General features: G+C 54.3%; 1 protein-coding gene across 7 annotated transcripts in view; it reads left to right on the top strand.

Moving 5' to 3' along the window:
- LOC144950991 (phospholipid-transporting ATPase IA-like) overlaps nt 1-27,028 on the top strand; it is a 178,107-nt gene extending 151,079 nt beyond the window's left edge. For 6 of the 7 annotated variants that reach the window (XM_078881196.1, XM_078881197.1, XM_078881198.1 and 3 more), the window contains 10 exons: nt 93-167; nt 472-594; nt 866-944; nt 1,952-2,013; nt 2,940-2,996; nt 4,188-4,295; nt 5,118-5,206; nt 5,645-5,749; nt 9,153-9,247; nt 21,179-27,028. In XM_078881196.1, the coding sequence (XP_078737322.1) occupies nt 93-167; nt 472-594; nt 866-944; nt 1,952-2,013; nt 2,940-2,996; nt 4,188-4,295; nt 5,118-5,206; nt 5,645-5,749; nt 9,153-9,247; nt 21,179-21,294 (909 nt within the window). In that variant the 3' untranslated portion in view covers nt 21,295-27,028. Of the gene's footprint in view, nt 1-92; nt 168-471; nt 595-865; nt 945-1,951; nt 2,014-2,939; nt 2,997-4,187; nt 4,296-5,117; nt 5,207-5,644; nt 5,750-6,539; nt 6,592-9,152; nt 9,251-21,178 lie in introns of those variants that run through there. The other variant, XM_078881201.1, reaches the window with a different exon arrangement.
- The last annotated feature ends 908 nt before the right edge of the window (nt 27,029-27,936 follow it).

The raw sequence follows: 27,936 nt of genomic DNA, 5'->3' as shown, positions 1-27,936 counted from the left end.
GTGTCGGTGTTAGCCACCCATGACTCGACCCGCCGTGACCCGACCCGTGTCTGTCGTGCGTGTCGTTTCCCTACGCTCCTGTCCGCGTGAAGCTCTGGTTTGCCTTCACCAATGGATTTTCGGGCCAGATCCTGTTTGAGCGCTGGACCATCGGCCTCTACAACGTGGTGAGCGAGGAGCTTGCGAGCGAGCAGGCCGCAGTCCCACTCATCGCTACCTCCCGGTCGTTGGCCCCATCCTCCTCCGCCCTGTACACCGCGTCCCACCCACCACGACCTCCTGCGCTACGTCCATAAAACATTCTTGCCAAGTTCCATTTTGAATTCTTAACAACTTGCCTACCCTCTGCTACCGTAAGACTCCTTGCATCTTCTGCATACACACTTCTTCACAGATGACAAGCTTCTGTGTAACGCGCGCGTTGCTCACACGTGCGGAAACTGTCACGACCGTTGTTCCGACTGCCTCCAGATGTTCACGGCGCTGCCTCCGTTTGTGCTGGGCATCTTCGAGCGCTCGTGTAGCCAGGATAGCATGCTGCGATTCCCGGCACTCTACAAGCAATCGCAGAACGCAGAGGAGTTCAACTCCCGGGTGAGGGATGGAGCACGGCTCGCACCGCTTGCTCTGAGACCGGCACGCAAACATTCACAGCCCCAGAAATATTGCTGTTCATGCACCCACAATTTCGTCACTTTTGTTTTATTTTTACATGTGTGTATATAATAACTTAATGAATATATAAGCGGCTCCGTTTGGGAGAAAGTAAGGTTCTACGAGTCATGGGAGACGCATCGCAGGCCAACGTGGCGACCTTGTCTGTCGTGCGACGACTGACCATCGCGCCTCGTCTTGTGCCCTTCAGATCTTCTGGATTCACTGCCTCAACGGCCTCTTCCACTCCGTCGTCTTGTTCTGGATCCCTCTCAAGGCCGTCGAGCACGGTGAGGTCACGCGGCGCGCAAACTGCGGCCCCCAGAACGCGCTTCTTGACGATTCCTATCTCCAGTCAACCCGCCGTCGCAACAATGACAACAACAACAACGAGGACAATCTAATTTACATTCATAGAGAGCGCCTGCACTCAAGGCGGTTGATATCACTGACAAAACGACGACAGAATTGAATGGTGTAGTGGACAGGGGCATGCTGCACGGGTTGAGGAACGAGGGACAGCAGCGATAGAGGGATACTTAGAGATCACGAGAGGGCTACAGGGGAGGGACGGGAAGGAGTGGAGGGGCGAGGGAAGAGGAAGAGAATGGGCGACAGAGAAGAGGTGGGACTTGAAGAACAACAACATTAACGTAGTGCGATCAGTACGCGCGCCATTCCTGCTGTAGTGAAGGCGACTGCGCTATGCCAGTGGCGGCGGTGGTAGCGGTGGAGGTGGTGGCAGCGGTGGCAAGGGTTTTAGGCTGCTGTGCCCTCCCCTGCACCTCCACCAACCGACGCTGACTAGCGCGGTGAAGTATGGATAAATATCTCTCACTGTCAGCAGCGTGTGAAGAGGCCCTCAGCAGGGCATTGACAGCCGGTCCGCATACCATCATAGCACACGTTCATAAGCACTGACAAGCTGTGGTTGTGCCACACACACAATGGAGCACATCGCAAACCACCGTGGTCTGCACTCCTTCAACGGAGGAAGAGGAAGAGCAACACCTCACTCTCTCTCCTGAAGGCCTTTCTCTGTCCTGGAGGCCTCTCTCTGCTGGAGGCCTCTCTCTCTGCTAAAGGTCTCTCTCTCTCGAGGGCCTCTCTCTCTCCTGAAGGCCTCTCTCTCTCTCCTGAAGGCCTCTCTCTCTCCTGATGTCCTCTCTGTTGTCGTGGCAGTGGGCAGCACCCCCCACGTTGGGCGTCTCACTCCTGAGTGCGGTGCTGCCGGTACGCACAAGAGCCGAGTAGCACTGACACCCCTGCTGTGTCATGCCCTTTGTTCCTCGTCTAGATATATTGTTTTCAAGCGGAAATACTCCAGATTACCTCTTCCTGGGCAACATTGTTTACACGGTGAGTGTGCGCTGAGTTGTATGTGCATGGTGAGCGCACGGTGAATTTGCGGTGAGTGTGCGGTGAGTGGCACGTGCGCGGTGAATGTGCGGTGAGTGGCACGTGCACGGTTAGTGTGCGGTGAGCGTGCGGTGAGTGGCACGTGCATGGTGAATGTGCGGTGAGCGTGCGGTGAGTGGCATGTGTGCAGTGAATATGCTGTGAGCGTGCGGTGAACGTGCGGTGAGTGGCATGTGTGCGGTGAGCGTGCGGCGAGTGTTGTGCTGGTAAGGGCTGGCTTCACGGCGTCCGTTGGCCCATTCTCCCATTTTGCAAATGTTGGTCCTGCATCAGCCGTGTTGTCCGTCAACAACTCGCTCGTCAAAAAACCCTCGCCAATGCCGTGAGCCTTGGCGAGTCTCAAGACTCGGGAGGGTCCTGCCCCATTCTCGCAGGAGGGGGCCACAATGCCGCACATGATCCCATTGTAGGTTTGTATTGAGAGAGTCGCGGGTCATGCTCCGGCTTTAGGGTGTTTGGCCAATTGTGGTTACGTTGTTTGCCGTCAACCTCCACACGAATGAGTGTGCGGTGAAACGGGGCCCGCACATGGCTCGTGGTCAGAAGGTCACGAGTTCGCACCCCGGCAAGGCCGCGTCTCGTGGTGGCGTACGGCCAAGCCCCTCCGCCGGCGCGTTCGCTTGCCGCTCGTCGCAAGGGCGCTCGCCGTTCGACTCTGACGGCCGCACCAATTAATACTGCGGGTGCATTACTCGTGTGAAGCGCGCCGTATCGCACGCGCCGCGTGACGCGCATCGTGTGATATGCGGTTGACATTTAAAGATCCCACGGCGTCAGTTGAAATCGAGTAGGTCGTGCGTGCACTGCTTTAGGGGTCAAAACGTTGCCAAAATCCTTCTCCTCCTGCTCCTGCTGCTGTGTTCCAGTTGGTGGTGATCACAGTTTGCTTGAAGGCCGGCCTGGAGACCACAGCGTGGACCAGGGTGAGTGACGTCTCTTCTTCTGTGTTGCTGCTGCGATGAGTGTGCTTGTCTAGTCAGTAAAGCCTCACTTGAGTCTCAAGAGGCGTTTTCAGTCGGGTGTTGGCAGATTTTCTCAAGCGAGGTGTGATGTTGCCTTTTGCTGTTGCCTGTAATCCCAGGTGAGTAAAGTTGCAGGTCATTTGTCAGCATTGCCGCCAACTGCACTGGAACTCTGCCATCAGTGGCTCGCTGCTGGGATGGGTCCAACTGTGATGACGTGTCTCAAGAGGAGCCCTTTTCACATGAAGGAATAATAATAATAATAATAAAGATAGAGTAGTGTACGAGTGACCGGTGTGTGCTCAACCCAGGGGTCGGTAACCTAAATAACAAGAACAGGGTTAAGCGGTCCTTAACCCTTCCCCATTCGGAGGCGTACTGCAAGTCGCAGGGTGTGGGGTGTCCCCCGTTCACCGCTGAATCCCGGAACGCGTAAGCAGCTCGGCGTTCATTTGAGGTGTAGCAGCAGCGACGTTGGTTTTAAAGACGTTGTTACTCACCGCGGAGAACCGTGGCGACATGACGGCTGCCGCTCTATGATATCTGCGCCAAACTGTGCCGCACGCCCTTCCGCATGGCCTTGTGGGAGCCTCGGTACCGACAAAGTTATTCTATTTAATTTATTCCGATACCGTACGTGGACGTCATCGTAACAGAATCGAAAGAAAAACTGATGACGTGCACATGTGTACGTTCATGTACGTACACGTGTGTGCATGTGTGTGTGTGTATGTACATGTGTGTGTGTACACACACACACATGTACGTACGTCTAAGTACGTCATCGGAACGGGAAAGGTTTAAAGAGCCACGTGCGGGTCCGGAGCCGCAGGTTGCCGACCCCTGGACTCACCCATTCGTGCCTGGCGCCTACACAGGTTGAACTGCTCCGTTGAATTGGGTGATAAACGCAGTGAATCCGACACGTACAGCAGTGGCAGCAGCAGCAGTAGCGTGGCTTTAGTGCTGCAGATCAGCCGTGCTAGTCCATTAGCTCCACATGGCCAGCTCAATGGAAGCACTGCACGGAAGGGACAACGCTTTAACGCTGAGCGTGATGGGGAGCCACGTAGCACCGTGAATGTCACGCTCACCCGCTGGCTGGCTGGGGGTGAGGGTGACACCGGCTCCTCCTCGTGTCCGCATCCGCAGCTGAGCCACATCGCCGTGTGGGGCAGCATCGCCCTGTGGGTCGTCTTTTTCGGCATCTACTCCCTGCTGTGGCCGGCCATCCCACTTGCTCCCGACATGAGCGGCCAGGTAAGGGACATCGTCACAATCGTCATCCTCACATCGGGGTTCAAATCAGCAGCGGTCGTTTTGACCGAGGTAATGGCATTATTCCTAATAAAGTGTTTTGGGTCGGATCACGTAAATGTGTCGTAGACCCACCCTCTACCCGACACAAGCCAGGTTAGTAAGGTTTGTCACGTGAACAAAATGTGTAAATGAGTTACTATATTCTTGGGTCTTTCGGTAAAGTCACGTAGATAGGTTCAAAGAAAATAACAAAAAATAACCAAAAACTACGACTTTTCCTGATGACGATTGCTTGTGTTGCAATCGAAACATCGTAGTTTTTTTGTTCTTTTTTGTTATTTTCTTTGAACCTATCTACGTGACTTTACCGAAAGACCCAAGAATATGAATTCCTGCAGTCCCGAAAGCTTTAAGTCGAGATTTACTGAGTTACTGCTTGAGCACCGTGGTCCGACGTGATATAACGTTGTTTGCTGTGTGTGCTACTCGGCAGGGCGCCTTTGTCTTGCGAGGCGTCTACTACTACGACTACCGCACCCGCGTAGAGTGAGGGGGTGCCTATGCTGTACAGCACTGCTTGTCCCACTCGCTGGAGACTTGAGGTGGACCTGTGAAAGTTACCTGGAACGTATCGGTGAATTTTCCGGTAGCGATGCTGCTGCGTTGGCATGTTCACCAGCCACGCCGTTGCCTTAAAAGGAAATATAATATCCTATAGGTGATGTTTCGGGCAACGACCCTTCTTGGGAACGGATTGCTGCGTGCGTGGGGGCGTGCGTGACGCGACTGCTGCTGCTGCTGTTTCTGTTCTGACTGGGCCAGGCGAGCATGATGCTGAAGAGCGGCGTGTTCTGGATGGCTCTCATCCTCATCCCTATCACGTGCCTCGTCCCAGACGCTGTGTGGAAAGTGTAAGTTGGAGTTTATCCCTGCGCACGACGGCAGCGGCGGCGGCAGCTCTCGAGAGTAAGGTGCCAGTGTCGAGGCGTGCTGCTGACCGCGACAAGAGTGCTGCAGCAGAGAGTTGTGTCGTGTCGCTCTTCCTCCTCTGTTGAAGGGGCACGGGCCGCAGTGGTTTACTATGTCGTCTGTAGTTTAACAGCGCAGTTATTTATTTAAACGTAGCTTAATTATTTCTTTTGGGGGCGTCTTTATGCTGCATCGGCGGCGAGCGCTCTCAGTTCGGCGCGTGTAGCTGACCGCTCCAACGACCGCGGCGCTCACCTCGTCACCTCCTCAACTCGTCACCTCATCCGCTCGTCGGCTCATCACCTCGTCCGCTCGTCAGTGAGCTCTCGAGGCCCCCGCCCTCGTCGTCACTCTCACCGCCGCCCCGTCCGCGTGTGCAGCGTCCGCCGCTCGTGCTTCCAGTCGCTGGTGGAGGAGGTGCAGGAGAGTGAGGCACGCGCACAGAAGTCGGACCGCATCATGCTCACCTCGATCCTCAACAAGAGGCACGTGCATGCCCACACCGCTGCACCTCACTCCCATCCCATCCCTTCCCCTCCTTCCCCTCCCATCCCATCCCTTCCTCTTCCATCCCCTCCCATCCCCTCCCTTCCCCTAACCTCCCTTTCCCTCCCATCCCTTCCCATCCCTTCCCCTCCCCATCCAATGGTGGGGGAGACAACATACAAACTCGAGATCAGACCCACGACCTGTATACCAGGCGACGAAGTTAACATCTCCTAGCCACCGTCATTGCAAACATTCCCCCACAGGGGTTTGGTTTTGCAGTCACCATTGCCTCCAGTCGGTTTAGATCACTGCCAACAGCAGCGACTCCGGTATCGGCAGAAACGATGTGTCATTGGACAGCATAATCCAAGCGCTCGCCAGGCTCGCCCCTGCTTGGCTTCAGAGCATCCGATGAGATGGGGCGGGGATTCCGGCTGATTTGATTGGAGGGCGTTCTCCTCTATAGACGGCAGTGGCAGACGATGGCTCTGGGTTGGCGAAGATACATCTTTGGCACTCTTCATTGTTCGTAGTGCGCATGGCTATCGCGACGGCGCTACGTTTCCCGGACGGATGCAGTCTGCGTGTCACATGCGTGTTGCACGTGTGTCACACGTGTGTGCGCCGTATTGTGCTGTGTTAACGGTCTCCGCGTGTTCCCCCCCATCCCATCCCCCCTTACCTTTTGTTTGTTCCTGCACACGCCCACCCCGCCCGTCCGCCCGCCCGCACGCCCGCCCGCCCGCCAAACCCAACTGGTCGCACGGTTGCCCTCCGTAACTAAAGAAGTTACTCCTTGTCGTGAGGCGCTGATCCGCCTGTCACGTAACGGGGCAAGGTGACGAAATGGATTGTTGTGTTTCCCTATCGCTTTGTGTGCTCCTGTCAGGGTTGCCGCGGTACGGCGGTACGGCGATACGTGCCGAACGGTACATTCTGTCATATCCTGATTATCATCGCCTGATGCTGCTACGGCGGCGATACCTACTCAGGCAGGATCGATTAAAATTCAGCTCTATCTGCAAATGGTGAGAAACTGATTAGATGGCTAAAACGCTTAGAACTTAATCTGTGATAGATGCTCCTCAATGGCCAATTCGAATCGTAAAAAAAAGCCCATCACAGCAGGACAAACACGTTCAGGCCTGATACGAATATACTCGACAAATCGCAGAGGGAGGTGTGCTGCTCGCCAACACCAAAATAGCAATAATTGCAGATTCTCTCGTGGCGCCTCTCACCGTAACATCTCAAGGTGCTTTTTTACATCAACGGCAGCTCAGCAGTGGCCGAGTTCTGACAGAGGAACAATTTTTGGGCCGGGACTTTAAAGCTCCCAGACAGCCTCGACAGAGATCCACAGTCCGCCCCGGTACCATGGAGCAAACGCCCCGCTCGGCCCACGCTCTCCATATTCGCCCTGGGGGTGCAGGAGCGGAGATCCCGGACCTCCGAGTCCATGCCACTGGAAGCGTCGGGGCGCAGCCGCTCCCCGCGAGTGCGTTGGGCAACCGTTGCCGGTTGTAAAGTTGCAGCGGTTAAAGTGCTTACGGCAGGCTCGGTGCGAGTGAAATTGTGACTTGAAGAACTTTAGTCTCAGTGAAAGGACAGCTCAGGGCAAAATCAAAACGATGAGATTGCGAAAGTTACGATAAAGTGACTTTGCGATGATAATAATCGTCGTAGTAAAAATGAATGCCGTATCGTATCGCGACAACCCGAGCTGTATATTTTTTTCCGCCCCACATTTTATTCTTCCGCTTGCTTGCTTGACGTGTTCCATTTCCTCTCCGGCTCCTGCCATTTACCTCTCCGCCGAGCGAGCTCCTCTCTCCCTGAGTTGCTCCTCTGCGTGCGCCAGCACACGAGAACACAGGCCCCAAGTAGAGCCATCGCTCTGTCTCACGAGAATGCAGGCCCCAAGCATAGCCGTAGCTTTGTCTCGCAGCCGCGTGTACGCCGAGGCGGCGGCGGCGACACCGCGTGTCCCCGCACACGCCGCTGTACCAATTCGAAGGGAGAAAAGACTTTCAAGCGACTTTCAAGCGACTTCCGGGATGAGCGACATCACTGTAGTGTCGTATTACAAGACCCCGTGAGCGCAGTGGCCTTGCCTCTGGCAATGGGTGGCTCGGAGCTTAGAGTGCTGAGCCAACACCGCAGGCGTCCTGGGTCCAGGTTTCAGCAGCCGCCTGTGATTACAGTTTCCTCTCGGGTGCGGTGAGTTGATGGTCTCAGCCCAGTCACCAGTGACTTGCACGCAAACAAAAATCATTGCAACGTTTTCGCTGGTATTTTCTGGCAACTGCCTGATGATGCTCCCAGCGAAACGTCATGCCCAACGTTTAGCGCCGTGGGATCGCTCTCCAACCACACACCGGTGAAGCCGGACTAAATTGTCACGTCTATTTGGCTGTGTCGGGTGGAGGAGGGTGTCCGACACATTTTCTACATTTTTAGGCGATCTGACCAAAAGAAACAATGAACGGTAACGCTTTGCGGTGGCGTCACCGCGGTGCCGCACGCATGAGTCGGCATGACGACGAAGGTGACCCAAGCGTGACCTAACTGGAGCAGTGCAGGCCGAGTGATGTGTGACATGCTTCAAAGTATTTTTTTTCTCTCTCTCATTAAGCCGCCTTCAGGTTGGCGTCGGGTGACACCCAGGGACACACACCGTCGCTGTGGGGTGGCTCTGCAGGAGGAGCACCGCGTCTCTCTTGGCTTGCCTCTTCCTCTCTTGCTTGAACGCCCGCTGCTCGTGTAGGCGGAGAACGTGCGGCCGCGCACTCGCTCCGTGCGGCCGTTCCGGATCGGCCGTTTGGCAACGGACTTCACCACGGCAGGCTTTTGTAGCTTTTGTAGCAATCCACGCCATTCCGCAATTACACGAATTGTGCGCAAATTTGGCTCCGGATTCGACGAGCTGGTGAATTCGCCCCGAGCGCGTTTGGTCTTCGCGGAGGCGCTCCGTGGCACGATGTCCGGCGTTTCGCTCTGCGTGCCGTGACCTCAAGTTTTGGCTTCGGTCCTCGGAGAAGTTCCCCGGCGCGTGGAGCCGGAAACGCCGGCGATGACGAGCGGCGCGACCGCAAAAACGCAGCGGAGATTTTGACAGAATATACTGCAAAAAATCACAGCAGCAGTGCTGCGGATATACGATGATTATCTTTGTTTGAGAGCGCGCACGCTCGTGCGCCGTGTCACGCGTCGCCCTTCTCCCGCGCCCGCTGACGGCGCGGTCCCCGAGACGCTTTTGGTTTTACGGCGTTGCCCGGCGTCTCGGCGGCACGAGAAGCCAAGGGAAGGAGACGCGGCGGCGCTGACGCCGCTGGCGGTGCTCGTGGCGCTGGTGCCGGTCACCGTTTTACTCCCCACCTCCCTGTTTCCCACGAGCAGCTTCACGGAGAGGGCACACCTGCTGCGGAACGCTTTCAAGAAGACCTCGCCAGAATTCGGCAACACCAAGTCGTCCGTACGACGAGACTTCATGCGTGAGTGCCGTGCAGTGTCCTCGTCTGTCATCGTTATCGTGGCTATCCTCGTTATCATTGTCGGCATCGTTGTTAACGCTGCCGCGGCCAAGGGTGATAGCTTGAGTGGGTTTCAACATACGTCGAGGGGCAGCGTTGGTCTCTGAGTGGCGGCACTCGAGCAATGTCGAAACTCCCACTCCTGTGAGCCCCAGCTGATCCAGACCACACTCCTACCCCTAACACTCTCCACATGAACTATCCAGACCACTCCTCTACCCCTAACACTCTCCACATGAACCACCCAGACCACACTCCTACCCCTAACACTCTCCACATGAACCACCCAGACCACACTTCTACCCCTAACACTCTCCACATGAACTATCCAGACCACACTCCTACCCCTAACACTCTCCACATGAACCACCCAGACCACACTCCTACCCCTAACACTCATCACATGAACCACCCAGACCACACTCCTACCCCTAACACTCTCCACATGAACCACCCAGACCACACTCCTACCCCTAACACTCTCCACATGAACCACCCAGACCACACTCCAACCCCTAACACTCTCCACATGAACCACCCAGACCACACTCCTACCCCTAACACTCTCCACATGAACTATCCAGACCACACTCCTACCCCTAACACTCTCCACATGAACCACCCAGACCACACTCCTACCCCTAACACTCTCCACATGAACCACCCAGACCACACTCCAACCCCTAACACTCTCCACATGAACCACCCAGACCACACTCCAACCCCTAACACTCTCCACATGAACTATCCAGACCACACTCCTACCTCTAACACTCTCCACATGAACCACCCAGACCACACTCCTACCCCTAACACTCTCCACATGAACCACCCAGACCACACTCCTACCCCTAACACTCTCCACATGAACCACCCAGACCACACTCCTACCCCTAACACTCTCCACATGAACCACCCAGACCACACCTCTACCCCTAACACTCTCCACATGAACCACCCAGACAACTCTCCTACCCCTAACACTCTCTACATGAACCACCCAGACCACACTCCTACCCCTAACACTCTCCACATGAACCACCCAGACCACACTCCTACCCCTATCACTCTCCACATGAACCACCCAGACCACACTCCTACCCCTAACACTCTCCACATGAACTATCCAGACCACACTCCTACCACTAACACTCTCCACATGAACTATCCAGACCACACTCCTACCCCTAAGACTCTCCACATGAACCACCCAGACCACACTCCAACCCCTAACACTCTCCACATGAACCACCCAGACCACACTCCTACCCCTAACACTCTCCACATGAACCACCCAGACCACACTCCTACCCCTATCACTCCACATGAACCACCCAGACCACACTCCTACCCCTAACACTCTCCACATGAACCACCCAGACCACACTCCTACCCCTAACACTCTCCACATGAACCACCCAGACCACACTCCTACCCCTAACACTCTCCACATGAACCACCCAGACCAAACCTCTCCCCCTAACACTCTCCACATGAACTATCCAGCCCACACTTCAACCCCTAACACTCTCCACATGAACCACCCAGACCACACTCCTACCCCTAACACTCTCCACATGAACCACCCAGAACACACTCCTACCCCTAACACTCTCCACATGAACTATCCAGACCACACTCCTACCCCTAACACTCTCCACATGAACCACCCAGACCACACTCCTACCCCTAACACTCTCCACATGAACCACCCAGACCACACTCCAACCCCTAACACTCTCCACATGAACTATCCAGACCACACTCCTACCCCTAACACTCTCCACATGAACCACCCAGACCACACTCCAACCCCTAACACTCTCCACATGAACCACCCAGACCACACTCCTACCCCTAACACTCTCCACATGAACTATCCAGACCACACTCCTACCCCTAACACTCTCCACATGAACCACCCAGACCACACTCCTACCCCTAACACTCTCCACATGAACCACCCAGACCACACTCCAACCCCTAACACTCTCCACATGAACCACCCAGACCACACTCCAACCCCTAACACTCTCCACATGAACTATCCAGACCACACTCCTACCTCTAACACTCTCCACATGAACCACCCAGACCACACTCCTACCCCTAACACTCTCCACATGAACCACCCAGACCACACTCCTACCCCTAACACTCTCCACATGAACCACCCAGACCACACTCCTACCCCTAACACTCTCCACATGAACCACCCAGACCACACTCCTACCCCTAACACTCTCCACATGAACCACCCAGACCACACCTCTACCCCTAACACTCTCCACATGAACCACCCAGACAACTCTCCTACCCCTAACACTCTCTACATGAACCACCCAGACCACACTCCTACCCCTAACACTCTCCACATGAACCACCCAGACCACACTCCTACCCCTATCACTCTCCACATGAACCACCCAGACCACACTCCTACCCCTAACACTCTCCACATGAACTATCCAGACCACACTCCTACCACTAACACTCTCCACATGAACTATCCAGACCACACTCCTACCCCTAAGACTCTCCACATGAACCACCCAGACCACACTCCAACCCCTAACACTCTCCACATGAACCACCCAGACCACACTCCTACCCCTAACACTCTCCACATGAACCACCCAGACCACACTCCTACCCCTATCACTCCACATGAACCACCCAGACCACACTCCTACCCCTAACACTCTCCACATGAACCACCCAGACCACACTCCTACCCCTAACACTCTCCACATGAACCACCCAGACCACACTCCTACCCCTAACACTCTCCACATGAACCACCCAGACCAAACCTCTCCCCCTAACACTCTCCACATGAACTATCCAGCCCACACTTCAACCCCTAACACTCTCCACATGAACCACCCAGACCACACTCCTACCCCTAACACTCTCCACATGAACCACCCAGAACACACTCCTACCCCTAACACTCTCCACATGAACCACCCAGACCACACTCCTACCCCTAACACTCTCCACATGAACCACCCAGACCACACTCCTACCCCTAACACTCTCCACATGAACCACCCAGACCACACCTCTACCCCTAACACTCTCCACATGAACCACCCAGACAACTCTCCTACCCCTAACACTCTCCACATGAACTATCCAGACCACACTCCTACCCCTAACACTCTCCACATGAACCACCCAGACCACACTCCTACCCCTAACACTCTCCACATGAACCACCCAGACCACACTCCTACCCCTAACACTCTCCACATGAACCACCCAGACCACACTCCTACCCCTAACACTCTCCACATGAACCACCCAGACCACACCTCTACCCCTAACACTCTCCACATGAACCACCCAGACAACTCTCCTACCCCTAACACTCTCCACATGAACTATCCAGACCACACTCCTACCCCTAACACTCTCCACATGAACCACCCAGACCACACTCCAACCCCTAACACTCTCCACATGAACTATCCAGACCACACTCCTACCCCTAACACTCTCCACATGAACCACCCAGACCACACTCCTACCCCTAACACTCTCCACATGAACCACCCAGACCACACCTCTCCCCCTAACACTCTCCACATGAACTATCCAGACCACACTCCAACCCCTAACACTCTCCACATGAACCACCCAGACCACACTCCTACCCCTAACACTCTCCACATGAACCACCCAGACCACACTCCTACCCCTAACACTCTCCACATGAACCACCCAGACCACACCTCTACCCCTAACACTCTCCACATGAACCACCCAGACCACACTCCTACCCCTAACACTCTCCACATGAACCACCCAGACCACACTCCAACCCCTAACACTCTCCACATGAACTATCCAGACCACACTCCTACCCCTAACACTCTCCACATGAACCACACAGACCACACTCCTACCCCTAACACTCTCCACATGAACCACCCCGACCACACCTCTACCCCTAACACTCTCCACATGAACCACCCAGACAACTCTCCTACCCCTAACACTCTCCACATGAACTATCCAGACCACACTCTTACCCCTAACACTCTCCACATGAACCACCCAGACCACACTCCTACCCCTAACACTCTCCACATGAACCACCCAGACCACACTCCAACCCCTAACACTCTCCACATGAACTATCCAGACCACACTCCTACCCCTAACACTCTCCACATGAACCACCCAGACCACACTCCTACCCCTAACACTCTCCACATGAACCACCCAGACCACACTCCTACCCCTAACACTCTCCACATGAACCACCCAGACCACACTCCTACCCCTAACACTCTCCACATGAACCACCCAGACCACACCTTTACCCCTAAAACTCTCCACATGAACCACCCAGACCACACTCCAACCCCTAACACTCTCCACATGAACCACCCAGACCACACTCCAACCCCTAACACTCTCCACATGAACTATCCAGACCACACTCCTACCCCTAACACTCTCCACATGAACCACCCAGACCACACTCCTACCCCTAACACTCTCCACATGAACCACCCAGACCACACTCCTACCCCTAACACTCTCCACATGAACCACCCAGACCACACTCCTACCCCTAACACTCTCCACATGAACCACCCAGACCACACCTCTACCCCTAAAACTCTCCACATGAACCACCCAGACCACACTCCAACCCCTAACACTCTCCACATGAACCACCCAGACCCTACTCCTACCCCTAACACTCTCCACATGAACCACCCAGACCACACTCCTACCCCTAACACTCTCCACATGAACCACCCAGACCACACTCCTACCCCTAACACTCTCCACATGAACCACCCAGACCACACTCCTACCCCTAACACTCTCCACATGAACTATCCAGACCACACTCCTACCCCTAACACTCTCCACATGAACCACCCAGACCACACTTCTACCCCTAACACTCTCCACATGAACCACCCAGACCACACTCCAACCCCTAACACTCTCCACATGAACCACCCAGACCACACTCCAACCCCTAACACTCTCCACATGAACCACCCAGACCACACTCCTACCCCTATCACTCTCCACATGAACCACCCAGACCACACTCCTACCCCTAACACTCTCCACATGAACCACCCATACCACACTCCTACCCCTAACACTCTCCACATGAACCACCCAGACCACACCTCTACCCCTAACACTCTCCACGTGAACCACCCAGACAACTCTCCTACCCCTAACACTCTCCACATGAACTATCCAGACCACACTCCTACCCCTAACACTCTCCACATGAACCACCCAGACCACACTCCAACCCCTAACACTCTCCACATGAACCACCCAGACAACTCTCCTACCCCTAACACTCTCCACATGAACCACCCAGACCACACTCCTACCCCTAACACTCTCCACATGAACCACCCAGACCACACTTCAACCCCTAACACTCTCTACATGAACCACCCAGACCACACTCCAACCCCTAACACTCTCCACATGAACCACCCAGACAACTCTCCTACCCCTAACACTCTCCACATGAACTATCCAGACCACACTCCTACCCCTAACACTCTCCACATGAACCACCCAGACCACACTCCAACCCCTAACACTCTCCACATGAACTATCCAGACCACACTCCTACCCCTAACACTCTCCACATGAACCACCCAGACCACACTCCTACCCCTAACACTCCACATGAACTACCCAGACCACACTCCTACCCCTAACACTCTCCACATGAACCACCCAGACCACACCTCTACCCCTAACACTCTCCACATGAACCACCCAGACCACACTCCAACCCCTAACACTCTCCACATGAACCACCCAGACCACACTCCTACCCCTAACACTCTCCACATGAACCACCCAGACCACACTCCTACCCCTATCACTCTCCACATGAACCACCCAGACCACACTCCTACCCCTAACACTCTCCACATGAACTATCCAGACCACACTCCTACCACTAACACTCTCCACATGAACTATCCAGACCACACTCCTACCCCTAAGACTCTCCACATGAACCACCCAGACCACACTCCAACCCCTAACACTCTCCACACGAACCACCCAGACCACACTCCTACCCCTAACACTCTCCACATGAACCACCCAGACCACACTCCTACCCATAACACTCTCCACATGAACCACCCAGACCACACTCCTACCCCTAACACTCTCCACATGAACCACCCAGACCACACTCCTACCCCTAACACTCTCCACATGAACCACCCAGACCACACCTCTCCCCCTAACACTCTCCACATGAACTATCCAGACCACACTTCAACCCCTAACACTCTCCACATGAACCACCCAGACCACACTCCTACCCCTAACACTCTCCACATGAACCACCCAGACCACACTCCTACCCCTAACACTCTCCACATGAACCACCCAGACCACACTCCTACCCCTAACACTCTCCACATGAACCACCCAGACCACACTCCTACCCCTAACACTCTCCACATGAACCACCCAGACCACACCTCTACCCCTAACACTCTCCACATGAACCACCCAGACAACTCTCCTACCCCTAACACTCTCCACATGAACCACCCAGACCACACTCCTACCCCTAACACTCTCTACATGAACCACCCAGACCACACTCCAACCCCTAACACTCTCCACATGAACCACCCAGACCACACTCCTACCCCTAACACTCTCCACATGAACTATCCAGACCACACTCCTACCCCTAACACTCTCCACATGAACCACCCAGACCACACTCCAACCCCTAACACTCTCCACATGAACTATCCAGACCACACTCCTACCCCTAACACTCTCCACATGAACCACCCAGACCACCCTCCTACCCCTAACACTCACCACATGAACCACCCAGACCACACTCCTACCCCTATCACTCTCCACATGAACCACCCAGACCACACTCCTACCCCTAACACTTTCCACATGAACTATCCAGACCACACTCCTACCCCTAACACTCTCCACATGCACTATCCAGACCACACTCCTACCCCTAACACTCTCCACATGAACCACCCAGACCACACTCCAACCCCTAACACTCTCCACATGAACCACCCAGACCACACTCCTACCCCTAACACTCTCCACATGAACCACCCAGACCACACTCCTACCCCTATCACTCCACATGAACCACCCAGACCACACTCCTACCCCTAACACTCTCCACATGAACCACCCAGACCACACTCCTACCCCTAACACTCTCCACATGAACCACCCAGACCACACTCCTACCCCTAACACTCTCCACATGAACCACCCAGACCACACCTCTCCCCCTAACACTCTCCACATGAACTATCCAGACCACACTCCAACCCCTAACATTCTCCACATGAACCACCCAGACCACACTCCTACCCCTAACACTCTCCACATGAACCACCCAGACCACACTCCTACCCCTAACACTCTCCACATGAACCACCCAGACCACACTCCTACCCCTTACACTCTCCACATGAACCACCCAGACCACACCTCTACCCCTAACACTATCCACATGAACTATCCAGACCACACTCCTACCCCTAACACTCTCCACATGAACCACCCAGACCACACTCCTACCCCTAACACTCTCCACATGAACCACCCAGACCACACTCCAACCCCTAACACTCTCCACGTGAACCACCAAGACCACACTCCTACCCCTAACACTCTCCACATGAACCACCCAGACCACACTCCTACCCCTATCACTCCACATGAACCACCCAGACCACACTCCTACCCCTAACACTCTCCACATGAACCACCCAGACCACACTCCTACCCCTAACACTCTCCACATGAACCACCCAGACCACACTCCTACCCCTAACACTCTCCACATGAACCACCCAGACCACACCTCTCCCCCTAACACTCTCCACATGAACTTTCCAGACCACACTCCAACCCCTAACATTCTCCACATGAACCACCCAGACCACACTCCTACCCCTAACACTCTCCACATGAACCACCCAGACCACACTCCTACCCCTAACACTCTCCACATGAACCACCCAGACCACACTCCTACCCCTAACACTCTCCACATGAACCACCCAGACCACACCTCTAGCCCTAACACTATCCACATGAACTATCCAGACCACACTCCTACCCCTAACACTCTCCACATGAACCACCCAGACCACACTCCTACCCCTAACACTCTCCACATGAACCACCCAGACCACACTCCAACCCCTAACACTCTCCACATGAACCACCCAGACCACACCTCTACCCCTAACACTCTCCACATGAACCACCCAGACCACACTCCAACCCCTAACACTCTCCACATGAACTATCCAGACCACACTCCTACCCCTAACACTCTCCACATGAACCACCCAGACCACACTCCTACCCCTAACACTCACCACATGAACCACCCAGACCACACTCCTACCCCTATCACTCTCCACTTGAACCACCCAGACCACAATCCTACCCCTAACACTCTCCACATGAACTATCCAGACCACACTCCTACCCCTAACACTCTCCACATGAACTATCCAGACCACACTCCTACCCCTAACACTCTCCACATGAACCACCCAGACCATACTCCAACCCCTAACACTCTCCACATGAACCACCCAGACCACACTCCTACCCCTAACACTCTCCACATGAACCACCCAGACCACACTCCTACCCCTATCACTCCACATGAACCACCCAGACCACACTCCTACCCCTAACACTCTCCACATGAACCACCCAGACCACACTCCTACCCCTAACACTCTCCACATGAACCACCCAGACCACACTCCTACCCCTAACACTCTCCACATGAACCACCCAGACCACACCTCTCCCCCTAACACTCTCCACATGAACTCTCCAGACCACACTCCAACCCCTAACACTCTCCACATGAACCACCCAGACCACACTCCTACCCCTAACACTCTCCACATGAACCACCCGGACCACACTCCTACCCCTAACACTCTCCACATGAACCACCCAGACCACACTCCTACCCTTAACACTCTCCACATGAACCACCCAGACCACACCTCTACCCCTAACACTCACCATATGAACCACCCAGACCACACTCCTACCCCTATCACTCTCCACATGAACCACCCAGACCACACTCCTACCCCTAACACTCTCCACATGAACTATCCAGACCACACTCCTACCCCTAACACTCTCCACATGAACTATCCAGACCACACTCCTACCCCTAACACTCTCCACATGAACCACCCAGACCACACTCCAAGCCCTAACACTCTCCACATGAACCACCCAGACCACACTCCTACCCCTAACACTCTCCACATGAACCACCCAGACCACACTCCTACCCCTATCACTCCACATGAACCACCCAGACCACACTCCTACCCCTAACACTCTCCACATGAACCACCCAGACCACACTCCTACCCCTAACACTCTCCACATGAACCACCCAGACCACACTCCTACCCCTAACACTCTCCACATGAACCACCCAGACCACACCTCTACCCCTAACACTCTCCACATGAACTTTCCAGACCACACTCCTACCCCTAACACTCTCCACATGAACCACCCAGACCACACTCCTACCCCTAACACTCTCCACATGAACCACTCAGACCACACTCCAACCCCTAACACTCTCCACATGAACTATCCAGACCACACTCCTACCCCTAACACTCTCCACATGAACCACCCAGACCACACTCCTACCCCTAACACTCTCCACATGAACTACCCAGACCACACTCCTACCCCTAACACTCTCCACATGAACCACCCAGACCACACCTCTACCCCTAACACTCTCCACATGAACTATCCAGACCACACTCCTACCCCTAACACTCTCCACATGAACTATCCAGACCACACTCCTACCCCTAACACTCTCCACATGAACCACCCAGACCACACTCCAACCCCTAACACTCTCCACATGAACCACCCAGACCACACTCTTACTCTTAACACTCTTCACATGAACCACCCAGACCACACTCCTACCCCTATCACTCCACATGAACCACCCAGACCACACTCCTACCCCTAACACTCTCCACATGAACCACCCAGACCACACTCCTACCCCTAACACTCTCCACATAAACCACCCAGACCACACTCCTACCCCTAACACTCTCCACATGAACCACCCAGACCACACCTCTCCCCCTAACACTCTCCACATGAACTATCCAGACCACACTCCAACCCCTAACACTCTCCACATGAACCACCCAGACCACACTCCTACCCCTAACACTCTCCGCATGAACCACCCAGACCACACTCCTACCCCTAACACTCTCCACATGAACCACCCAGACGACACTCCTACCCCTAACACTCTCCACATGAACCACCCAGACCACACCTCTACCCCTAACACTCTCCACATAAACTTTCCAGACCACACTCCTACCCCTAACACTCTCCACATGAACCACCCAGACCACACTCCAACCCCTAACACTCTCCACATGAACTATCCAGACCACACTCCTACCCCTAACACTCTCCACATGAACCACCCAGACCACACTCCTACCCCTAACACTCTCCACATGAACTACCCAGACCACACTCCTACCCCTAACACTCTCCACATGAACCACCCAGACCACACCTCTACCCCTAACACTCTCCACATGAACCACCCAGACCACACTTCAACCCCTAACACTCTCCACATGAACCACCCAGACCACACTACTACCCCTAACACTATCCACATGAACTATCCAGACCACACTCCTACCCCTAACACTCTCCACATGAACCACCCAGACGACACTCCCACCCCTAACACTCTCCACATGAACCACCCAGACCACACTCCAACCCCTAACACTCTCCACATGAACTATCCAGACCACACTCCAACCCCTAACACTCTCCACATGAACCACCCAGACCACACTCCTACCCCTAACACTCTCCACATAAACCACCCAGACCACACTCCTACCCCTAACACTCTCCACATGAACCACCCAGACCACACTCCAACCCCTAACACTCTCCACATGAACTATCCAGACCACACTCCAACCCCTAACACTCTCCACATGAACCACTTAGACCACACTCCTACCCCTAACACTAACCCCCAAGCTTAAACATACCAGACCTTAGTTCCACCCCAACTCTCTAACCGCACTCAGTCATCCCCTAAAAGAGCCATGCTCCTAACTGGGGTGGTTAACCGGTAACCGGCGAACCGGTAACCATTTTCAGAACCGGTTTACCAATTCAATGGCAGGCACCGCGGGGTTGCGTGTGCCATCGGCTCTTATTACGAGGTCACGGTGCAGCCCTTCAATTCCTGGCTCGTGTTGCTGCTGGCATTAGAGCTTCCGCTAGTGGGCGCTCAAGAGAGGGCATTTGAACTCTTCCACACTGACCAGGCGTGTTGGATAAGGTGGGAGCACCTACACTTTACCCCACTTCCGGTGGGCCTGCCGACTGCGGTGAACCCATTCACCCTGCCGCTGCCGGGAGATGGAATCGAACCTTCGACCTCTGAAGTCCCGTGCGCCTGCTGACCGCTGCACCACAGCGGCAGTTCCCTTCGTTTGTCCGTTTTAAACGTAACCACGTTTATTGCGTTAGACTTTTTTATTTGTGCGGGAAAAAAACAATTTTTTGCTGGCTTTTTTTACTCTTGCAAGTAATACGAACCAATTGCTTTTGACAACCATGCTTCTAATCGTCGGGCCGACCTGACCTTTAACCCGGACTTCCCTGACCCCCGTTGTTCATGTCCGGCTACAGAAGCGCGCTCGCCCAGATCCGCCAGCGTGGTGCTTTCGCTGCTCACCGCGCACGGTGACACGTTGCTCGTTCCCATGACTCGTTTGCAGATGGCTACGCGTTCTCGCAGGAGGAGAACGGGGTCCTCTCTCAGACGGAGGTGGTCCGGGCGTACGACACGACCAGGCAGCAGGGCGACGGCCACGAGAGCCCAGTCATCGTCTAGGATGCTGGTGCTGTTCAAAACAACACCCGGAACATCTCTGCCACCGCTGCTCCTTCCTCCTCCTTTTGTTTATTTTGTAATTATTTAAGATCTGCACGAAATCTGCGCCGCGTACATTGTTGTTGTTGCTGTTGTAAAATCTCAACCGTCCCAAACTTCCGAGCGACAAACGCGTTGTCGAAACGTCTTCTTGCATGCGTATGTAAAACACGAAACCCCATAGACATGATGACAACAGCGAAAGAGAACACAGCCTTACGGGGAAAACTGAGCCAGAAACCAAAAGTTTTTGTGTTTTCATTTGGCAGGCAAACTGTTGAGCTCTGCTACCCAGCATGATGTGCACTATGAGTTGCATCCGCGACTCTCTTGATAGCGCTATGCTACTCTTGATAGCGCTATTCTTGATATCTCTATGCTACGTGACTCTTGATAGCGAGCTTCTTCGTGACGTTGACTGTTAGGGTTTTGTCTCAGCCAGACGTCCTGTCGCCAGGCCGTAGCGTCGCCGCGACACCACGTCACCACGGCGATGTCGCGTCACTACGGCGACGTCGCGTCACCACGGCGACGTCGCGTCACCACGGCGACGTCGCGTCACCACGGCGACACCACGTCACCACGGCGATGTCGCGTCACCACGGCGATACCGAATTACTATGCCGATACTGCTTTACTATAGCGATATCGTGTAACTGGCGATATCGTGTAACTGGCGATACCGCGTTACTACGGCAATACCGTGTCACCACGGCGATTCCGTGTTACTACGGCGATACTACAGCAATAGCGTGTTACCATGGCATCACTACGGCACACGCCGTACGATATGACCACCGCAACGATCGCACCGTCGTCCCGTTTACAAAGCGTCATCATCATCGCCGTCATTACCGTTGCTCGTTAATTTTTTGGCGTTAACGTTTCATTTACCGACAAAACATTTCCGAATTCTTAAAAGTTCACAACAATCGAAAAGTAGCGACTGCCCATTAAATTGGCGCTTTGTGAAACGTTTTTGGGGGTAATTGACGACAAAGCGATGATAACGATGATATTATTACGCCCTGATATTCCGGCAGCACGTTGCGATGGAAGCGACGCGAATTGTAAAGCGGCAGCTTGCCGTCATCATCGTCAGACAAGTTGAGTGAACTGCAATTTGCTTTTCAGGTGACCTTCGGTCATACTTCAAAACCCGTGACGATTACGAGCAGAGCAGTAGCAAAGCCTAGAGGAAGCGGTATCGCCACGCGGTGATCATCACGCGGTGATCACCACGGCGCACCACGCCGTGATCACGGTGATCACCACGCCGTGATCACCACGGTGCACCACGCCGTGATCACCACGGCGCACCACGCCGTGATCACCATGGTGATCACCACGCGGTGAACACCACGGCCCACCACGCGGTGAACACCACGGCGCACCACGCCATGATCACCACGCGGTGAACACCACGGCCCACCACGCGGTGAACACCACGGCGCACCACGCCGTGATCACCACAGCGCACCACACCGTGATCACCACGGCGCACCACGGCGCACCACGTGTTAATCATCGTGGCGCACCACGCGGTGATCGTGGTGATGGCCATGGCGCTCCACGCAGCATCGCAGCGACCCTGACCCCCGGCGCATCTCTCTGTGTCTCTGATCCTCCACGGGCCCCTTCCGCGTCCCCAGCAGACCCCTGGCACTGGACGTTGTTTACAATCTCTGGGGAGGTCTTTGCCGCGCTTCCCGGGTCTCTGGACGGTTGGAATCGTCGGCATCTCCAGGTGCCGACGCTCCCCGGCCTCCTCGCGGGTTGATGTCGATCGTTTGCTTTCTGTACGATTTTTTCTCCAAAATTCTCTGTGCACAATTCTACCGCGTCTCCTGAATTAGCCTTCTTTATAACGTTTGGGAATTTTCTCAGGAATTCCGATCTCGGTTGCAATCTTATTTGGAATTCTCTAAATATTCCGACAGGGATGGTCATTGCGCGACTCATTAACTCTCATATCACTCCTCCTCTCTCAGATATGGGACCATCGCTTTCACGGTATCTAATCAACCGCAGAAAGGACAATTTGATATCAGCGGGGTATCTATGAATGTCACACTCTGTTATTGGGGATTTCCTTTTTTGTTGTTTCATCATGGACCCCGTGGGGTAATTCACCACGCCCGCTCACCGTGGGGTAACTCACCACGCCCGCTCACCGTGGGGTAACTCACCACGCCTGCATACCGTGGGGTAACTCACCACGCCCGCGCACCGCGGGGTAACAGACACCGCGGGGTAATGGCCGGTACCCCACGGTGAGCGTTACCCCGTGGGACGCGAGCCGTCCGGCCCCAGCATGAGCCGTGGCTGCGCCTGGGGAGTCTGCATCGTGGCTGCGGCGCCCCGGTCGGGAATGGAACTCGGGCTTTTCTAGCGGCAAGGCACGAGTGTTACCACAGCGCCGCCACATTGCCGCGCAGTCCTCAGAGCCGTCGTCGGTCTCCGTGGGTCGTGGTCACCAGGCGGCCACGGCGCTCGCACGCCCTGCTGTGGAGGGCGTGCGAGCGCCGTCGGCGCAACGTCTGACGTTTTTCTCCATGTGCCGGGAGCTTCTTGTAGAATCCATCGACCCCCACCTCGCCCCTCTCGGGGTGACATCGCATGATCGTGAGAAGTGGTCGATGTTTCGGGGAGGCCTCCTGCGAGCAGTCGTGTGACCGCACGGCTCTCACAGTTTTAAGTGTCACCGTGGGATTCGTTAAAGATTCGCGAGGGAGACAAATGCCCCCTTCAAGGGGGGCTCCCCAGAGCTCCCTGTGATGGAGCGGGGCTGAGAGCGGGACATGACAGGGCTGTGAGTGGCTGCCCCTTTTACATTTTACTAATTGATTCGGTCGCCTATTTTGGAAGAAATTAGTCGCAAGTTGTGCGATTCACACCACGTATTTACCTGCACACCCTAATGAGCACTGTGCTCATCTGTAGCTCATTTATCTTTTCATCCACTGAAGCATAAAGGCATTCTTACAAACATAAAGGACATTGATCATTGTCCGTTCTACAAAGCTACCCGCGTATTGATATCCTCGTCAAATTAGGAAGATCTTAAAGAGGAAACCACATTTCATTTCGGAGCCTCACAATATCCGTTAATTGATTCGGTCGCCTATTTTGGAAGAAATTAGTCGCAAGTTGTGCGATTCACACCACGTATTTACCTGCACACCCTAATGAGCACTGTGCTCATCTGTAGCTCATTTATCTTTTCATCCACTGAAGCATAAAGGCATTCTTACAAACATAAAGGACATTGATCATTGTCCGTTCTACAAAGCTACCCGCGTATTGATATCCTCGTCAAATTAGGAAGTTCTTAAAGAGGAAACCACATTTCATTTCGGAGCCTCACAATATCCGTTCGCTTGCTGAGATGGAATGTGGAGGGGCATTAAAAATCAGCCGGGCGCCGGGACGCGACAGATCGCCTGGAATTTTTTAGTTGGTGCGAACCTGCCTAAGGGTTACCAAAAACACCAAGGCGTGTGTTTCGGTGAGCTTGCTTTGTATTTGTATCAAAGATAAAAACCTGAAGAGTAATTCACTTTTTCTCACCATTGTAAAATGATTTAACGAGCAGAGCAGTGAAATTACCGAGTAAGCATGCCAAGGTGGTGCCAACGCCTGTGGTTGGACCGAAGTTGGCAAAAAGTGTTCCGTGTTCACTGGGTAGTGGCGGTGAGAGCTCGGGTGGAAAGCTGAGAAGGCAAAATCGGTGAAACCACTAAAGACGCGTCGGAGAGGGAACAGGCGGTGCGCAGTCCGGACACTTGGGGACATCGAATTTTTTATTTTTTTTGTATTTTGTCATTCCGTGCCAGCCGTGACCAAACTATGTGGCAGCGCCAAGCTGCAACCGCTGCGGTTATGAAATTCCACATCGACGCACGACTCCTGGAGTGGCCGGTCGGTCATCAGTTCGGCTCGCGATCTCGGGAGTGGGCGGTCGGATTCCAATTGGCCCCGGCGTTTGACCCCAGATTGAAAGATGTCGCCCGCAGAAGTTCCGTCCGGTAACACCTTTGGACAAAATGAACGAACTTGGAAGAAAGATCTGCTCGCAAGCCGCCACCTTTCAACAATCATCTCGTGTGCGGTCACTCCGGCGACAGCCTCAAAGCACGCAGCAGAGGCAACCCTGGATCCGTCGATTGACGGTCGTCCCCACGCACACGACGCGTACGTGGCGTCATGCATGCCGAGATCGAGTTCCTATTATGCAACTGATATGCTCTTGCTCGTTTACTTTTGAAGCGAACGGCATGAAGTACGAGTGAACAAATGAGCGGGCACACACACACAGGTGGTTGCTCGGTAGGAACGAGACGCAACGTGGTCTCGCGTCGAATGGTGACCCCACGTCACGAGAGTTCATCGGGTCGTGTACAGTGTGACTTCTAATGTGTGTTGATGTACAGTACGTAGAAGCAAGCCAGTAGAGTGTGTGTGGATGCACGTGGGTCGATTGCAGGATGACTGCAAGCCGGCGTGCGGTGGATCGGTTTGCTACACTGCCCAATCGGTCGCACCGAGTCGAGCGTTGCGGAGTCGCTGCCACGGCGATTTCTCGGGAGTGCTGTTTCCCAAACGCGAATGCTGAAATGTGGCTGATGGTAACTCTGGTTCTATCCTGTCGATGGTAACTCTGGTTCTATCCTGCCGATGGTAACTCTGGTTCTATCCTGCCAATGGTAACTTTAGTTCTATCCTGTCGATAGTAACTCTGGCTGTATCCTGCCGATGGAAACTCTAGTTCTATCCTGCCGATGGTAAATCTGGTTCTATCCTGCCGATGGTAACTTTGGCTGTATCCTGTGGGCCTATTCCCACGATGACGACGGTGATGCGTTCGGCTCGACTGCAGCGCGTTTCGTTGGCACTTAGGAACAGATAGCGCTCGCGTCAGGATGAAGCGGATCACTTAAAGTGACATTTCAATCAGGCATCGCGGCCCTACTGTGAGTTTTCAGCTCTGTCCTAGGGGGTATAAACCTTGGCTCAAATTGGCACAGCGTGGCTTGGCGATGAAGGACCTTGGGGCGTCTATACAAAGTAACTTCATCGTAATATTACAAACTATCAAGTAATCCTATTAAACGTTATAGTCGCGTGGAAAAGTAGGCCAAAACACCCCCTCAGTGGGGCTCTCGAGAGCCCCCTCGAGTGGAGGTCCCATGCGCCCGCAGTGGCCGTGGGCAGGCGGTTGCAGGGCTGCGCCTTTACCCACCACAGTGGAGGCAGTCGGGGCGTGGAGGCGATGGATTGGTGTCGGCTAAGCGAGGGTTTCGCAGTCGATGATTTAGCTCGTAGCACTGCCGGCCTCGCTCACGCGAAAGCTCATGAAATGTGTAAAACTAAACTTAAGATTCTAATGAGATGTTAAAGCGGGAGGTCCAGCGGGCCCCCAGTAGGAGTGCCGCTTGCGGCCCACGCGCCGCCGGCCCCGTGGGCCCGGGCGGCCGTGGTGAGCGGGCGACGCCGCTGTCGCGCCGTCGGACCGTGCGGATCTCGGTTATGGATGGACCATGAGAACTTGTGAATCGCATCTAAGGTGGCATCTCATTTAATTTTGTATTTATTTATTGTGTTTTAAGTGAACGTTTTTTTTACAGGGAAATTGCAAATACTCACGTTTGCGGTATGAAAGTTGTGGCAATTAAAACGTTTAAGACATTATGCACACGTGCTGTCTTGTGTGGTCTTCTTTATCAGACATCACGAAGCCTCCATTACACCTCAAGTAGATGGGGTGGGAAGAATGATGCCAGGTGGAGTGTGAAGGAAGTCCATCGCGCACGTGCAGGGCTTCACGACGCGGACGGCTGCTGCACCACGACGCGCCGGCGTCTCCAGACAGCGGCTGGGGTCGTGGTGTGGAGGCGTTGAAGGCGAACTCCGTGGCGACAACGACCGCCATCGCCACCGCTCACTGGCTCGCGCACCGCTGTGGTTGAACTGAGGCCGTGGGGGACCGAGGAGGGCGACTTCATCAACAACGCCATGTGTCTGACCGTCGCACATCCGTCCCAACCAATCGACCGCCCCGTACCCAGTGCAGACATTGGCCAGGTCACGGATGTCGCACAATCCGACCTCTTCGCGTACCCACCCGGACGAGCCCCCAAAGAGTCGCACAGGCATTGTCCTGAGCACGCGTGCTCGTCGTGCGGCGACGACTTTGGCACCGATCGGTGGAGCAGCGGAGAACCGTCCCGATAGGCCTGCCCCGATTCTCGCCACAGAACTACTCCCAGAGGCACCGAGTCCTCCTGTACGGTATTTCAGTTCTCTGTGCAGCTTGGAAGAGTAGGCCAAAGACCCTCCCGAGTGACTCTCCAGAGTTCCCTGTAGTGCAGGTGCTTCTGCTAGCAGTAGTGAGCGCAAGCTATTGCAGGGATGCACTTTTACCGTGTTTCTATTAAACTAGACGGTGCATCATTGGAACCTTATTTTCCAGTAGAAAAATATGATAATTGGTTTTTTACCCTTTTATCTGGCAACAAAACTGACACCTTTTTTACGAGGAGTCATGTTTGCATAGACCACAATACCTGCAGTCATAATGCAAACAAAAAACGCCTTTTGGCG

This window comes from Lampetra fluviatilis, chromosome 60 (genome assembly GCF_964198595.1).
Source record: "Lampetra fluviatilis chromosome 60, kcLamFluv1.1, whole genome shotgun sequence".
NCBI classification, from domain to species: domain Eukaryota; kingdom Metazoa; phylum Chordata; class Hyperoartia; order Petromyzontiformes; family Petromyzontidae; genus Lampetra; species Lampetra fluviatilis.
This window is presented reverse-complemented; position numbering and strand designations above follow the sequence as displayed.